Genomic DNA, 15,735 nt, shown 5'->3' with positions numbered 1-15,735 from the left:
TCCTTACATGTTCATTATTCTTCACAGCAATCCTGCAGGATGGTTGGTTGGTTTATTTCAGTTATCACTTCACATATTAGGAGACAGGCTGCAAGAGCTCACATGTTAAGTGGCAGAGCTAAGATGTGAACTTAATTATGTCAGACACCAACATTCACATGCTTCTAAGTAAGATAATATTTGAGAGTGCTTGGAAAAATTCTAAATAGGTAAATAGTAGTTATTATTTCTGTTCAGCTGTTGCCTCCCAGACTACAAATACACACATGCATGTGTGTGCACACACACCATGAGAAAGAGAGATGGGAGGGGGGAAAATGAGAAAAAACATTACAGTATGCCACTGCTAGTAGTAAGCATCCCACCATGCCATCAGCCTCCCTTTCATATATATATATAGGGTCTCCCCCAAAATGTATATACACTTTAAGTAATTATTAACACCATGGGTTAAATATAAAAAGAAACAAACATCAACTGAGCTATCGGAAAAAAGCGTGTGTACATTTTTGGGGGACACCCTGTATTATTCACAAGTAGTTAGAAGATAGTAATGAAGGAGAAGCCATTTTACAAATGTCTGATACTTAGGATTAAACACAAAAAATTAATGTGCGAATCTTTATTGTGAATGACTTTAATACACTCTAGTGGGATAAAGAATATAGACTTGAGCCAATGGAAAAACATACATGTTCTTGGATAGAATAATTCAACATCATAAATATGATAATTCTTCATGAGTTGATTTATAGATTTAAAATGCACCCCGTAATAATACCGACAGTTTTTTACCCCCAATCCAGTCAAGACCTTCTAAACTTAATGGAAATATATTTCTTGATAAGGTGGATGGTTGATTCTTTCTCTTTACCACCACTAGTTTGTTGATGTTTAGAATATTATTTGTAGGTATTAAAATCATTTTTATAGGTTATGTTCTGATGAGCCTTATTTTCATAAGTATATGGGAATGGGAGGAGTATTTATAGCTGCACCATGCAATTCTTTGAAACTCCTAAGTTATATTCCAAAAATTATATAGGGAATCCATCAAAAATTATTTTTAAGAATCTGTCATCTGAGTTGGAAATCAACCATTGGCAAAGGATTATTTACTGTCATTACAGTACACACCAGTATTTCCTTTTGTGTGTGTTTTGTTCGGTTTGGTTTAGTGTATAGAGTTTTCCCTCAGAGCCCTTGGAAACCACTTATTTGTAAAACTACTGACTGTATCATTGTTTTTCCATAGTTGCATTAAAATCCTCCCCAACTGACAGAAATGGAATCCAGGATAACTGTAGAACAAAATTTGGGGAAGGCCTGAACTTTAATGAAGGAGAATTCTTATTGCAGGTAAATTTTAATAAATATAGTTCCTTATAATTAGGATGACAGTTGCAAATGGAGAATCCATTCATGGGTTGTTTAATTATTTCCAGTTCATTTTGAGTTAGAAGTCACCCAGCGTCGCATTCCACTTCCATTTGCACTGCAGCAGCAAGCAGTGCTCCATTCCCCAGATATGTGGTGTCTGTGAGTGTGTGTGTGTGTGTGTGTGTGTGTGATTTGTAATCATTTTAGCCATTTTAAAGAGAAGAGTTTTTAGCAATAAAAGTAACAGCCTTAGTTGAAGTCAGTATTTATGAGTGACAATATTAGTCACATTACTGATTTTATAACTTTTTTCTCGGTAGGCTCTGAATGGCTTTGTGTTGGTTGTCACTACAGATGCCTTGGTCTTTTATGCTTCTTCTACTATACAAGATTATCTGGGATTTCAGCAGGTAAATATTTATCTCAGGTCATTAAAAAAATTGTACTTTTTATGTATTTTATACTTTAGGGACACAATTGATAATTGCTATATATAAAATATCAAATAAAATGTGCTATAGGATAAAAATTATATTTTCAGCTAATATATTTGATACTATTAATAATTTACTACATTATGATTTTCTTAAAGTTTATGGAATTTATGGATATTATGTTTCTCCTTTCACTTAAGAAGGAACTCTTATATAAAAGAAACATTCAGGTAAGGGGCAGACAGGGTTTGAATGGGGCAGGCAAGAGGATATTTGCCGTCTAATTAGTATGGATATCCACTGGAGGACATAGGGCAACTCTGAAATGGAGGAGGTAATATGTAACGGTACAAGCAAAATACCATGGCTTATACCTTTAATTCTGATTTATGGGGATTATGGAAGCTTTCCTGAAGGTAATGGTATTTAAGCTAACTTAAAGAAAGTGTAGGATTCAGATGGGTTGACAGTTGTGGAGGGAACCCAGGGAGGAAAAGACAGAAGTACTATAGCTGTCGACTGGAAGTCCTTCAAAGAGGTGAATGTGTCTGGTTTATTTTATGTTATTGAATGAATAGTGAATAAGTGGACTGGTGAGTAAGGTGTTTGATATATTTGAGGGAAAAGAATATGAGATGTGATTTGAGCACAGTTGAATGCTAGGTATACTTATGTATTAATAGTTCCTAAATTCTAACCTGCATAAGACTCACCTGAAGAACTTGATAAAATTTTATAAAATCTTTAGGCCTCAAACCCCCCAGTATTCTGATTCAGTAGATGAAGGCGAGACCCATGCATTTGTATTTCTAGCAAGCTCACAGGTGATGTTGACTGCTGGTTTGAGAAGCACTGTTCACACTAGTATATAAACTGAAGATTAATCTGTGCTCTGTACACAATGGAAGCCACTAAAGGTTTGTGTTAAAGGGAATGTGTATACTCCAATCTGTGTTTCAGATGATAACTCTGGCAATTGTGTAATGGCTATCATAGAGATGGCTTAATGCTACAACGTCAAGTTCATAGGGAGATTTCTCTAGAGAGCTAAAATAATGGAAACTAGTTGTTACCACAATTTCTGAAGATATTCCTGAAGATAATTTTGCTGACTCAGCCTTAGAATTTCTTTCAGACTTCTTAAATTATGAAGAAAATACATTGATGTCTGTGGAAAGGCCTATTTGAAACTTAATTACCTAGTTATCTTAATTATTTGATAATGTAATTCCTATTCATCATGAAATAAAGAGATTAGCTATTTCCCACTCTATTTTTTTCCTATATGTATACGTTAGCCTAGATGTTCGTGTCTGACATGGGTGGTGGCTTAGGCACCATTGAACTGCACGTTGTCACTCCTTAGTGGGCAGTGATATTGATAGAGTGAGTCACTATGAACCATTCTTTTTAGTTGCTTAGTATGGCATAAAATAGAATACACAATGTTATCACACAGAGTGTTTTGTGAAACTTCCATGTGTCTATATGTACATATGTGATGGATGGAAAATGTATTCAGTACCATGAGTTGCAGTTTAAAAAAAAGAAAAATACTGGTTTAAGGATTAAGGGCTCATCACTGGAATCCATGCTGAGAGGCAAGTGGTGGAAGAAGAATTCTACCCTGGTAAAGGCATATCCCTTACTCTTATGGAGTCTACTTAGAGTAATTCAGTCTATAGAAAACTGTTCGAAGAAAATACATAATGAGTACTATTCGGTTTAGAGAAGTCAGAGACAACTGGATATTTCCATTAGGTTTTGTGAAAAATGTAGGACTTAGAAGATCAAAAGGGGATAAAAATAAGCAGAATGTAATATGTTGTAGTTAAGGAGTGAAGAAGTGACTTCCTTGACTGAAAAACATGTATGTGGCAAATAACTTCTGGCTTATCCATTGCAGAGCTAGTCTCTTTCTAGCTTTTCCTGTCTTGGGTAACTGGAGAGCTTTGCAAGCCATTTGCTTTATTCATCACTAATCTAGCTAGGTTCTGAAATTACTTTAGTATGTCATATTTATTTCTTAAATCGGTACTATTATTTTATTTCTTTGTATTTTTTTCCTTAGTCTGATGTCATACATCAGAGTGTGTATGAACTTATCCATACTGAAGACCGAGCTGAATTTCAGCGTCAGCTACACTGGGCATTAAACCCCTCACAATGTACAGACTCTGGACAAAGAATTGATGGTAAGAATGTTTATAAAAATACTTTGGACCTTGACTGGGTATCTCAGTGATTAGAGTGCCGTCCCAATACGCCAGAGTTGCAGGTTTGATTCCCAGTCAGGACACATACAAGAAACCGAGGAATTCATAAATAAGGAGAACAACAAATCCATGTCCCTCCCTCTCCCTCTCTCTCTAAAATAAATAAGTAAAATTTTAAAAAGGTAGCTTTGGTGTTTTTAATATAATGCTATGAAAAGAGGCAGAGAACCTAAGGGGCAAAGAACTCCTTAGAGAGGGTAGGAAAGTAGTGGAAAGCCATGTGTCTGTACCTGTAGTTCACAGAGAGGCTGGTGAGCTAAGGAATGTTCTTTTTCTATAAAAAAAAGTGAATGATTTTATTATTTTGTTTATTTGTAATGATTTTTATTTGCTATTAATAAAAATGAATATATCTAAGGAATATTATGACAGCCATTGATGACTATCAAGTGGGAAAGTGTTGCCATACTCAGTAATGCATTTTATGAAATTACTCATACTGTTGTGAAAGATGGGAAGGAATGTACAAGCTCAATTCTGGAGTGTGTGTAAAATGTTCTTTGTTTTAAAAGGCACACAATTAAGAAAAAGCAAACTAGCATATCCAAGTATTAAAAAAAACACACAAAAAAACCTTTTCTCAAGGCAAGCAGTGTTTCCAGAAGTTTGTGGAAGTGTTAAAAAAGAAAATAAAATGGCATTGAAAGTGGGGAAACTTAGCAGTAATTGGTCAGTAGAAAATTTAAAAAACTGAGTAAAGTTCTGTGAGATAAAAGTGATATTCAGTAAATTTTAGTTTTGTTTCATTAGCTCCTTTTCTGAAAATGATAATCTTCTTGTACAGACTCCAATTTAGAAATTAACATAAATTTCAAGTATCTAAACACTTAATTTTACAGCAAAGTGGAAAATAAATTTGTGTTGCTGTTATTTCTCCAGAGGCAAATGGCCTCCTCCAGCCAGCAGTCTACTATGACCCAGACCAGCTTCCTCCAGAAAACTCTTCATTTATGGAGAGGTGCTTCATATGCCGACTGCGGTGTCTGCTGGATAATTCGTCTGGTTTTCTGGTAAGGTGCAAAATCTTACGGCCCTGTCATTTACTACTAAGTTATATAAATAAAATAGTTTAAATGAAACAGATGTTCTTTGGTTATATTTGAGTTTGGCTTTAAAAATCTATTTCATCAAATAATTAAGAAAAACCACTTTTAAAATATCATTACTTGTGATTTTTGAATCTTTTTCTATAACTCCAAAACCTCACAGATTAAGGGAAATAACCTAGAAGCTTGTCTTTTGCCTTCTTTTAGGACTTTTTAGGTATATGACGAAGAACTATGTAGCTCTTCTTTAACAGCAGAATGCTTACTCCCTTTGGATATAATGCCTTCTAGACAGAGAAATTGCCCTGGCCTTTTCCACATGCCTAAGATAACTGCCACGTAGAAAAGTGGTTGTTCATTCATGATTGCAGAATCATCGTGTGGTATGATGCTGTTGCGTGGTCTGAATACCTGGGTAGGATAATTACAGAGCAGTTTGGGCAGGATACTGAGACACTCCAGAAGAGAAAGTGCCCAAATAAGTTTGGGAGACAGTTCTTAAATTTTAAATGGGTTTTCTTACTGCAGGACTTTTCAGAGCCTATACCGAAGGTACATATTATGCTGTAGCCTCAGTGGAGAGGATCATTGAACCCTTTGTTAGAAGGTCTAGTTCCATTCATCTTAGAGCTCTTCATCAAATTGCAATAATTTGGCTTCCTAGGCTGCCTATGACACATGAAAGAGGCATGCAAATCGGTGTCAAAACTTGCCCTGTTTTTTATTTAGAAAATAAAGGGCAGCATAGCTATCCCAAAGTGTACCCCCCAGAACATATAGTACACCCCACCAGCACAGGAGAAAGAGACTACAAGGTATAGTGTGTATTACTTTTGTGAAATATCAGGAATTTGAAACAATCAAATCTTAAACATTAGCAAACAATGATTTTTGTGTTTATGTCATAATGTTGCTGACCCAGAGTTAGAATTGTTTTGGGATAGTTTTTGTAGTAGTGATGATCAATTAGTATGTATTTTCTGAGATGGAGTATGAGTGTAATTGGGTCTTTTCTTTCTTGTGCTGTTGTCATACTGATATTAGAATTATTCCTTGGCCTGGTTATTACTGTTTTAAACAACTAACTTGATCATGCTCCTGCTTCAATTGCCTTTGCTTCTTCTGTCTTCTACAATTATTCTCTATCTTTACTCTGATAGAACTCTGCATTCTTTGTGATTACATGGGTCATTTTAATGTTTTAATAAAACTGTATTTTATCTTTATATGAAAGATTCCCATGTGCTATGAAATATACTGTGAGCTGTGGAATATAGTTCATGTGTGTTTGAAAATTAGCATGTACTTGATCACCATTTATTCAGTCAGGAAATATATATTGAGTGCACGGTGTACAAGGAGCTGTGCTAGGTGTCAGTGATGGGACACTTGCACACTTAGAAAATGATACAGGTGTTCTTGTTGTGACCATTAAAAAGCCAGGAGTGCTTCATCTCTCTGTCCCTTCAGAACAGTCCTCATACTACTTTGGGATTGTTTTCCTGTGGAGAAAGGAATGAAAGAATGTAGCAGTTGTCAGCTTTAGGAACCTTAGATGTGGCCAGGACTGAGGCTTTTCAAAAGGAATGATTTTAAACTGTTAATTTTAATGAGCTATCTTTTGTGTTTTTAAGGCAATGAATTTCCAAGGGAGGTTAAAGTACCTGCACGGCCAGAACAAGAAAGGGAAAGATGGTTCGGTGCTTCCCCCTCAGTTAGCCTTGTTTGCCATAGCTACTCCACTTCAGCCGCCCTCCATACTTGAAATCAGAACCAAAAACTTCATCTTCAGAACAAAACACAAACTAGACTTTACACCTACTGGTTGTGATGCTAAGTAAGTAAAACTTTTCCAGTTTTGATTTTATTAGATGTATATATTGTACAATGCAGCAAGTCTCTTATGGAATGTAAAACATATAGTGCAGATTATAATATTGTACATTATTATAGTAGCTGTTATTTCATACTTTTTCAGTATCATCTTCCTTTTAAAATAATTTCAGGTTCATCAAATCATCTTACTCTATAATTTTTTTTATACCACCTTCCCCAATTTCTATGTCATAACCATGATGATTGTTAGTTTATTTTACATTTTAAATTGTACAAACTTTATTTGAATTTTAGCCCTGGAAGTTTAGTAACTTCCAGAGAATTATGTTTTGATATATGAATGCCTAATATCATACTCCATGTCATTGCCTTTCTCTTTTCAAATATGGAAATACAGAGATGTTTGAAAAACCTGCCCCTTAAAAATGGAGTACAAACATTCTAGATTTTTACTAAAGGTTTTGTTTTCCTATATAATCTGCTCTGTTAGATTTATCTTTAACTTTTTTATGGTCTTTATTCAGGAGAAGAAAATGGTCTAAAACTGAAATTTGCAGCCATAAGCAAAAGAGAGCAGTTACATAGATTTCCACCTGCTAATTTAAAATTCTGAGTGTCAAGTCAAACCTATTGCAGCAAATAGCATATAGCTGATACCATTTAACATGAATGAAGTAACAACGTCATTTCAGCTTTATTCCTTTATCTTCTTAACAGAGGAAAGCTTGTTTTGGGCTACACTGAAGCAGAGCTGTGCATGAAAGGATCAGGGTATCAGTTTCTTCATGCTGCCGATATGCTCTACTGTGCTGAGTACCACATGCGGAGTAAGTTGCAGTTCCTTGTGAGCACGTTCATAAAAAGGGCATATACCCTAGTGCATGTTTCAGGAAAACGTTTGAATATTTGTCTACTCAATATCATACCTTTATGATTAACTGCTCTGCAGCTGCCACAGAAATATATAGTAGTTTATCTTTGGTGACAAATATGTCAAGTTTGGGTTTGATAATTTTTTAATTTTTATTTTAGTGATTAAGACGGGAGAGAGTGGCATGATAGTGTTCAGGCTTCTTACCAAAGGCAACCGATGGACCTGGATCCAGTCTAACGCCCGCTTGGTTTATAAAAATGGAAGACCGGATTACATCATTGCAACTCAGAGGCCTCTAACGTAAGCACAAAGACGTAGAATGCTTGCTGTCGTTGTTAGTAACACTTTAAACAGTCCTGCTTAAAAACTTCTAAACGTAAATAAACTGCAAATAAAAAGTGAGAATAATGAACGGAGAAGGCATAGGTGAAGAACATTAGATAGAATTGACAAACTTTACTGAACAACTAAATATGTACATCTATGGAGGAGAAGAAAGAACACTTCAGGGTTTTATCTTGGGTATATGCAGGAAAGATGAAAGTCTAGTGCCGTCTGTAAAGTAAATATATCATTGCTTTGCTTAACATGGGTTTTCTAAGCAAGCATTGATTTTGAGGTTTCTTACATATTCTGGAAATGAGTATTTTGTCAAGTATGTGCATTGTAAATTTTCTCTAGAGAAGTGATTTTGGTAGGTGGCTTGAGATAAGAAATCAAGGTCATTTTTTTCCTTTTTACATCTATTAAAGCCCCACAATATTTATGAAGCAATGCCTCCAGCCATAATTTACAGTGCCACAAAGTTTTATGTTTATATTTTAGGTTGTAGTAGGTCATTTTTGCAGGGGAATCATAAACCTCCCAAATCATCCCTGGTGAGTATATTAATGGATTAGGGTGCATTTTAGGATTAAAATGAAAGCTTGTCTACTATTTAAAAGCTGGATATATATGTTCAGCTGATCAGTAACATTTATTGAAAATGCCATCTTTCCTCTACTGCACTGCATTTTGATCAGATGATGTGTTTGTAGTTGTTTACTTTTGCAATCAAAGCACATTTGATATCTAAGTGTATGCCTTCCATTTTGCTTGTTTAGGATTTTTTGTTCTCCTTCAAGATTGCCTTGGCTCTTCTTGACCACTTTATATTTTCATATACATTTTAGAAATAATTGTCAGTTCCCAACAGAAAATCTAAAGGGATTACAGTGTAATCGTAAACCTGTATTTGGGATTACACTGAAACTATAGCTCATTTTGAGATAATTAACATTTTTATAATACTTAATATTCCAACTCATGAACACGGTGTATGTATGTACATATACTTAAGAGAACATTGTTATGTAATATTTACCTATGTCTTTATCTCATTGGATCTTGTACATCTTATTAATACTATTCCTTGATTTGATGTTTTAAATGATGTACACACACATATAATTTTCATATTGTGAATTATGCTAATCTTTTCCTTTATAGCTTCTGACTTGTGTTTTATTTAGAGATATCTCCCCGACTCATATTCCCAAATTCTTGCAGTTTGTGTTTATATTGGGATCTTTGTTCTAATGACTATACTGGTTTTTGGGACAAATTCTAAATCATTTAAATTTTTCCAAAGAACAATTTTATGGCACAGAAAAACGCATGTCAAATAAAAAGTATTTTTCCCTACTGTCAATTACAATGTATTTTCCTTGCTGTTTTTGTAATTTTAGAGATGAAGAAGGAACAGAGCATCTAAAAAAACGAAATATGAAGTTGCCTTTTATGTTTGCCACTGGAGAAGCTGTGTTGTACGAGACAACCAACCCCTTTCCTCCCATGATGGATACCTTACCAGTAAGGACTAAAAATGTTGCTAGTGGAAAAGATTCTGCTACCCAGGCAACTCTCAATAAGGATTCTCCCCATCCCAGTTCTCTCTTTAGTGCCATTATGCAACAAGATGAGTCTATTTATCTCTGTCCTGCTTCAAATAGTGATCCTTTCGAACGAATTTTTTTAAACGAATCTATGGACAAATGCAGTAAGTGGCAGGACAGTATTGCACCAGTGGGAAGTGATATCCTGGAACATGAGCAAATCGGTCAGTCTCAGGAAATGAACCCAACACTTTCTGAAGGTCATGGAGGGCTCTTCCCGGACAATAACAACAGTGACTTGTACAGCATTATGAAACACCTAGGTGTTGATTTTGAAGACATTAAACACATGCAGCAAAATGAGGAATTTTTCAGAACTGACTTTTCTGGTGAGAATGACTTCAGCAGAGACATTGACTTAACAGATGAAATCCTGACGTTCGTCCAAGATTCTTTAAATAAGTCTACCTTGGCATGTCCAGGTTACCAGCAGCAACCGTCCAGGGCACTGAACTCAAGCTGTATGGTCCAGGAGCACCTGCAGTTGGAGCAGCAGCAGCAACTGTGCCAGAAAATGAAGAATATGCAAGTCAATGGCATGTTTGCAAATTGGAGCTCTAACCACTCTGTGCCTTTTAATTGTCCTCAGCAAGACCTACAACAGTATAATGTCTTTTCAGACTTACCTGGGACAAATCAAGAGTTTCCCTACAAATCTGAGATTGATACTATGCCTTATACACAGAACTTTATTCCATGTAATTCGTCTATGTTACCACAACAGTCCCAGGGGACACAGTTAGACTTTCCCCTAGGGAATTTTGAACCGTCCCCATACCCTACTGCTACTTCTAACTTAGAAGATTTTGTCACATGTTTACAAGCTCCTGAAAACCAAAAGCACAAACTAAATCTACAGTCCTCCCTAGTAACTCCACAGACATGTTATGCCGGGGCTGTGTCCATGTACCCATATCAGCTGGAACCTCAGCAGAGCAATGCGGCTCAGATACAGTACAGTCCAACCATGCCAGGCCCGCAGGCATTTTTAACCAAGGTAAGGATGTTCTCAAACGGTGTATTTATCATGTAAGAAGAATCACTAAAAGGGTTTATTTAATGTCATGGATGTTTTAATTATCTACAGCATTTATATCAGAACATTTCTAATTATGTCTGTGACTACTTTTTTTTTATAAGCCAGTGCTTTTCCAGTATGTTATGAACGCAAGTATATCCTATTTAGCTGAGTTGTAAAGGAGAAAGAAATCAGGGGCTGAATATGTCCTTAAGTTACCCAGTAAAATCAGTTTCAAGTATATTGTTTAGAATAGAGATTTTGGTTTATCTTCCTTGATTTTTAAAAATAATTTTCTTGGTGTTTTGGATATAGTTGAAATTGAGTTAAAAGATATTTATTTGCATGCCTTTGCCTCCGAAGGTCCCTGGAATTTAGTCCTAGGTTCTCTAGCAATCCCTCGGTCTTTTTTTTTTAAAATATATTTTATTGATTTTTTACAGAGAGGAAGGGAGAGAGATAGAGAGTGAGAAACATCGATGAGAGAGAAACATCGATCAGCCGCCTCCTGCACATCCCCCACTGGGGAAGTGCCCGCAACCCAGGTACATGCCCTTGACCGGAATCGAACCTGAGACCTTTCAGTCCGCAGGCCGACGCTGTATCCACTGAGCCAAACCGGTTTTGGCAATCCCTCTGTCGTATCTGCCACAGCCTCCTTTTATCCCATCAGGTGAATTGTTTTTTTTTCTGATGTTCTTAAAGGGGCAATATAGCTAGCTTTCTACCACAGGACTTGAGGTTGATGTTGTATTTTTACTGTTTAAATGTATCATCAAAACCCTTCTAGCAGCAAGCACACTAAAAAACAATCACTTCAAAAAAAAAAAAGTTAACCTGATTATATCTGCTCTCTCTGACCGTCCAGGAATTAAGTATGTTTGCATTTATGCTTTTCCATTATAAAATAGTTCATTTAAAAATGTATTTAAAAGTTTAGTTTTGAAGAAAATCCTGACTAAAATTAAGTTCATTGTTATGTAATAGAAAAGGGCAGTGAAGGTTTTTCTTAGTCTCATTCCTAACATCCTTTAGTTATAGTCTATTTCACAACATTGCTGTGAAGTTAATCATTAGTCGGTACCTTAACTGATATACTCTTGAGTAAGTGATAGAGAACTTACTTGTGTAATATTACATTTTGAACAGGGCTTGCATCAGCTCATGAGTTCTCTACAGCGTAATGAATAATTAGAATTCTGTAGACCTGTATCTCTCCCCCTCTCTGCAGGGTAGCCACTCTGTATGTGGCTAGTCCCAGACAAGAGGTACTAAAAATATTTTCCAATTTTGGAGATTTAATTTGAAAAAAGAATATTGAAATGATGAATTTCGGCTATATTAGGTTAAGGAAAATATATTACAATTTCACTTTTTAATGTGGCTCACATTTCCATTGAACAGCACTGCTCTAGATAATACATTTAAAGAGAATTGCTGGCACATGTTAGACTGATGAGAGTAATTTATTTAAGATCCAACATTCTCTGGGCAAATAGTATACCTTCCATTTGAAGACTTGACAGAGTTGCCATCATTGAAGATTTAGATTATGTGATTATTACTATATATTTAATATATGTTTTGAAGGATCTTTGAAGTAATCAAAATTTTGATTACTGAAGCCTAGTGTTAAAGGTAGATTTTATTTGAAGGAATTATGGGTTTGGTTTTAATCTGAAAGTTTCTATAACTCTCACTAATTATTTAGTCTAAAGGCTCTGTGATCTATAAAACACTACAGAACTATCTGTGTCCATCTCCCCCACTTCCCCAGTAGCAATTATAAAAACCAGACCAATTTCATTATAAGAAGGCAAGAAAACATTTTAATAACTTGATTCTGAAATTAGGACAGTAATCATAGTGGTCCTAATTACAGAATCAGGTTATTAATTAAAAGTATAGTACAAAGTAGAAATTGGTTTAGGATATCATACCCATGCTATAATATTTTTTGAGTAGTAGGAAATACTTAGGTCATCTGCAGTTCCAGTGTAGTAATCTCAATAAATTCCCTGGTCCCCAGAATTTGAGATGAAATCTGGCCAAAGTAAACTTATTACAGAGACTATACATTGTGGGGCAAAAGTAGGTTTATAGTTGTTCAGATGGAAAATAATACAAGAATAAACTCTGTGTTTCACGTACTCACAAATTGTATACCTACTTTCACCTCACCCCACATTACTTATTTATTACTGTTACTTTTTGATTCATAAGTTTCTATCCAAACTGAAGGCAACACCTGATCAGATGCTCTCCTGATATATGGAATGCCAAATCTGAAGTGACACAGTTACACTACTCATCTATTAGAGAAACCAAAAGGTTATAAATGTGCTAATATATGTGCTCCGTATGTTTTCATTGAATGAATTAAAATTTAGCAACAATACAGTAATTTGAAGTTTAATATCATGTTGGGTGAAGATTTTAAAAATACATTTTAATTTTATTTAATCATTAAAGATACTTTAAAGATCCATTCTAATAAATTGCTATTTCTGTTTTCAGTTTCCAAATGGAGTTTTAAATGAAATCTATCCAGCTGAGTTAAATACTATAAATAACTCTCAGACTACCACACAACTTCAGTCCCTTCACCATCCATCAGAAACCGGACCTTTCCCTGATTTGACATCAAGTAGATTCCTGTAATTCCAAACCCAATTTTTACCTTGGTTTAAAAGGTGGAAGATTACAGTTACTAAACTGTCAATGTTGGACATCAGCAAGTTCACATGGAAGCATTGATGTATGTTGTTCCCACTGTTATTACCAAACCACATTTTAATGTTTTTCAAAGAGGAATTAAAAACATCAAAATTACATAGTCTGTAATCATTCGAATAGAAAGTATGTGCCACAGGCTGGTGAGATACCATCTACATTTCACATTCTGAGCACCACAAATTGTGCAAAAGTATTCACGGGAACTTTAAGACTCTTAAATAAGAAAGTTTTCTCTATTGGAATTATTCCTGTCAGGATAAAAAGAAAATGCTTTTGAGTTTTCAACTTATGAACCGAAAGTTACCAGAAGTATACTATTTCTCATATTTTTAGGTTCTGCATTTATCTCCTGTTAAAATACATAAAATATGTGGTTTGGTGCTTCTTCATTGTTAATGTAAGTGCCTCAGAGTTTTTTTTCTACCTATAACACTGTAGGATGTATATTTTATATAAAATAATGCTTTTTTAAAAAATTAACATTTTACACAAATAGTATTTGCATTTCTTAAATTCAATCATTTTTATTAATCCAGGCATGTGTTAACTGCACTACTTACCCATTTTCTTCAGGTAAAGAACAAATAGTGATTAAAAAGATAATTATTTATTATATAATCTAGTTGCTTCTAGACTGTAAATGTTGCTCTGTGCCTTACACTGAAAAATTTTAAGTAAAATGTCTTTTCAGGTTATTTTTTAATTATTACGTAAATATTAATAGCAGCACTAAAATGTCAACAGTGTTTTCAGAAAAAGGATATACCACCCTTTACCTCTGCTAACGTCTCTACCCTGGTAGTTGAATGGTGCGGCATGAAAATCTGCTGCTAAAGTGACCACGTTTCTCAACCTACAATGAAGAGCAGGAGCTTGGTTTCTGGGCCATTGAGTAAATTACAGCAAAGCACCCATTTCAATGTGTGTACATTTTTCACAAACTGTTTTACATCTGTAATCTTTTAAGATAATAGTATGTTGACTTTATAAATTTCACTTATTAGTACAGTGAAAACTATTTGTTTTTCTCATATTTGAGGAGTGTTAAGATTGAATATAGCAATGTTTGGTGCAAAGTATTGCAATGAATGGTGCATTGTATGCTTTATAGTGAACAAAATTATTTGTAAAATATTTTGAATTTTTCATGTAAAAATATTTTATATGCACATAAATAAGTTGAGTTTTACATATTTTATCAAATAGTGAATGCAACCCATTTAAGTTGGTATTAAAAAAATAATCGTGCAATTTTATTAATTTCAAACATTAGGTTATTTCTATGGTAGAGTGATCTTTATTATCAGTAAGGCAAATTAATCACCCTACTAACTACTGTCCTCAGGTGATTTAAAAGAAGTGCCACCATCTGACATTCTTTTATTCAACTGTGATGTCAAGGGTGTAAGACAGATCTTGCATTTATTATATAAAAACATGATGGAATCCTAAGCTGAGATGTAGGATTAACACATTTTTCTTCCTTTTTTTTTTGTAAGTTAATGTACATAAAAGTTGCTTCAGACAATATGTATGTCAGTCTATGCATTTTCAGTCAAAATTTTGAATCTGTAGAATCAATGTAAGTATTGAAAACAACAAATTTGCCTAAAACATTTCATATTTTGTTTCCAGCATGAGGTGTCATTAAAGATTTAGTCATTAGACCAGAGGGTCTAGATTAATAATCCATTTTTACATTTAAACTTTTCATTGAAAGTCTTACAGCATTTTTGTTAGTCTTCCTTTATGTCACTGGATGTACTGTTTAGTGGAAGATAGGCTTTTAAAATTGTGACTGTGGTGGCAAGCAGTTATACACTTATAAAATTAAAAATTTTAAAGTAATATTGTATATTTTTATCTCTATAAGATAACTAAAGCTTATCTAAGAATAAAATCACAATAAACCAAACCAAATACATCTTTGTCTGCATTGCTGAGTTGCCAAAACGAAGAGAAAACTCTATGTTGAGGGGTTTCTTTTTAGATGGTATCCACTTCTAAGAACCTGGATGCGTCTGATTTGAACTTTTCCTGTACAAGTGGTTCTCACAGTACCTGAACGTGTACCAGTGTTCTGCTGTATTATGAAGCTTTCAATCATTACTATGCACAGATGTAGTGTTTTTTCAGTATTACTAACTTGTAGTTAAATGCTTTCAGGGCTTTTGTCTTTCCTTCTAAAGGTTACTGCTTTA

At 34.6% G+C, this 15,735-nt stretch overlaps 1 protein-coding gene across 2 annotated transcripts in view; it reads left to right on the top strand.

Annotated features, from left to right (window-relative positions):
• AHR (aryl hydrocarbon receptor) overlaps positions 1–15,456 on the top strand; it is a 41,022-nt gene extending 25,566 nt beyond the window's left edge. The window contains exons 3-11 of one of the 2 annotated variants that reach the window (XM_036327983.1): positions 1,256–1,359; positions 1,701–1,790; positions 3,886–4,009; positions 4,970–5,100; positions 6,771–6,973; positions 7,690–7,799; positions 8,005–8,146; positions 9,574–10,777; positions 13,316–13,642. In XM_036327983.1, the coding sequence (XP_036183876.1) occupies positions 1,256–1,359; positions 1,701–1,790; positions 3,886–4,009; positions 4,970–5,100; positions 6,771–6,973; positions 7,690–7,799; positions 8,005–8,146; positions 9,574–10,777; positions 13,316–13,459 (2,252 nt within the window). In that variant the 3' untranslated portion in view covers positions 13,460–13,642. Of the gene's footprint in view, positions 1–1,255; positions 1,360–1,700; positions 1,791–3,885; positions 4,010–4,969; positions 5,101–6,770; positions 6,974–7,689; positions 7,800–8,004; positions 8,147–9,573; positions 10,778–13,315 lie in introns of both variants that reach the window. The other variant, XM_036327984.1, reaches the window with a different exon arrangement.
• The last annotated feature ends 279 nt before the right edge of the window (positions 15,457–15,735 follow it).

The sequence above is a fragment of the Myotis myotis genome, unplaced genomic scaffold, assembly GCF_014108235.1.
Source record: "Myotis myotis isolate mMyoMyo1 unplaced genomic scaffold, mMyoMyo1.p scaffold_m19_p_11, whole genome shotgun sequence".
Taxonomy (NCBI): domain Eukaryota; kingdom Metazoa; phylum Chordata; class Mammalia; order Chiroptera; family Vespertilionidae; genus Myotis; species Myotis myotis.
The sequence above is the reverse complement of the archived record's forward strand: the minus strand, read 5'-3'. Positions and strand labels throughout refer to the sequence as shown.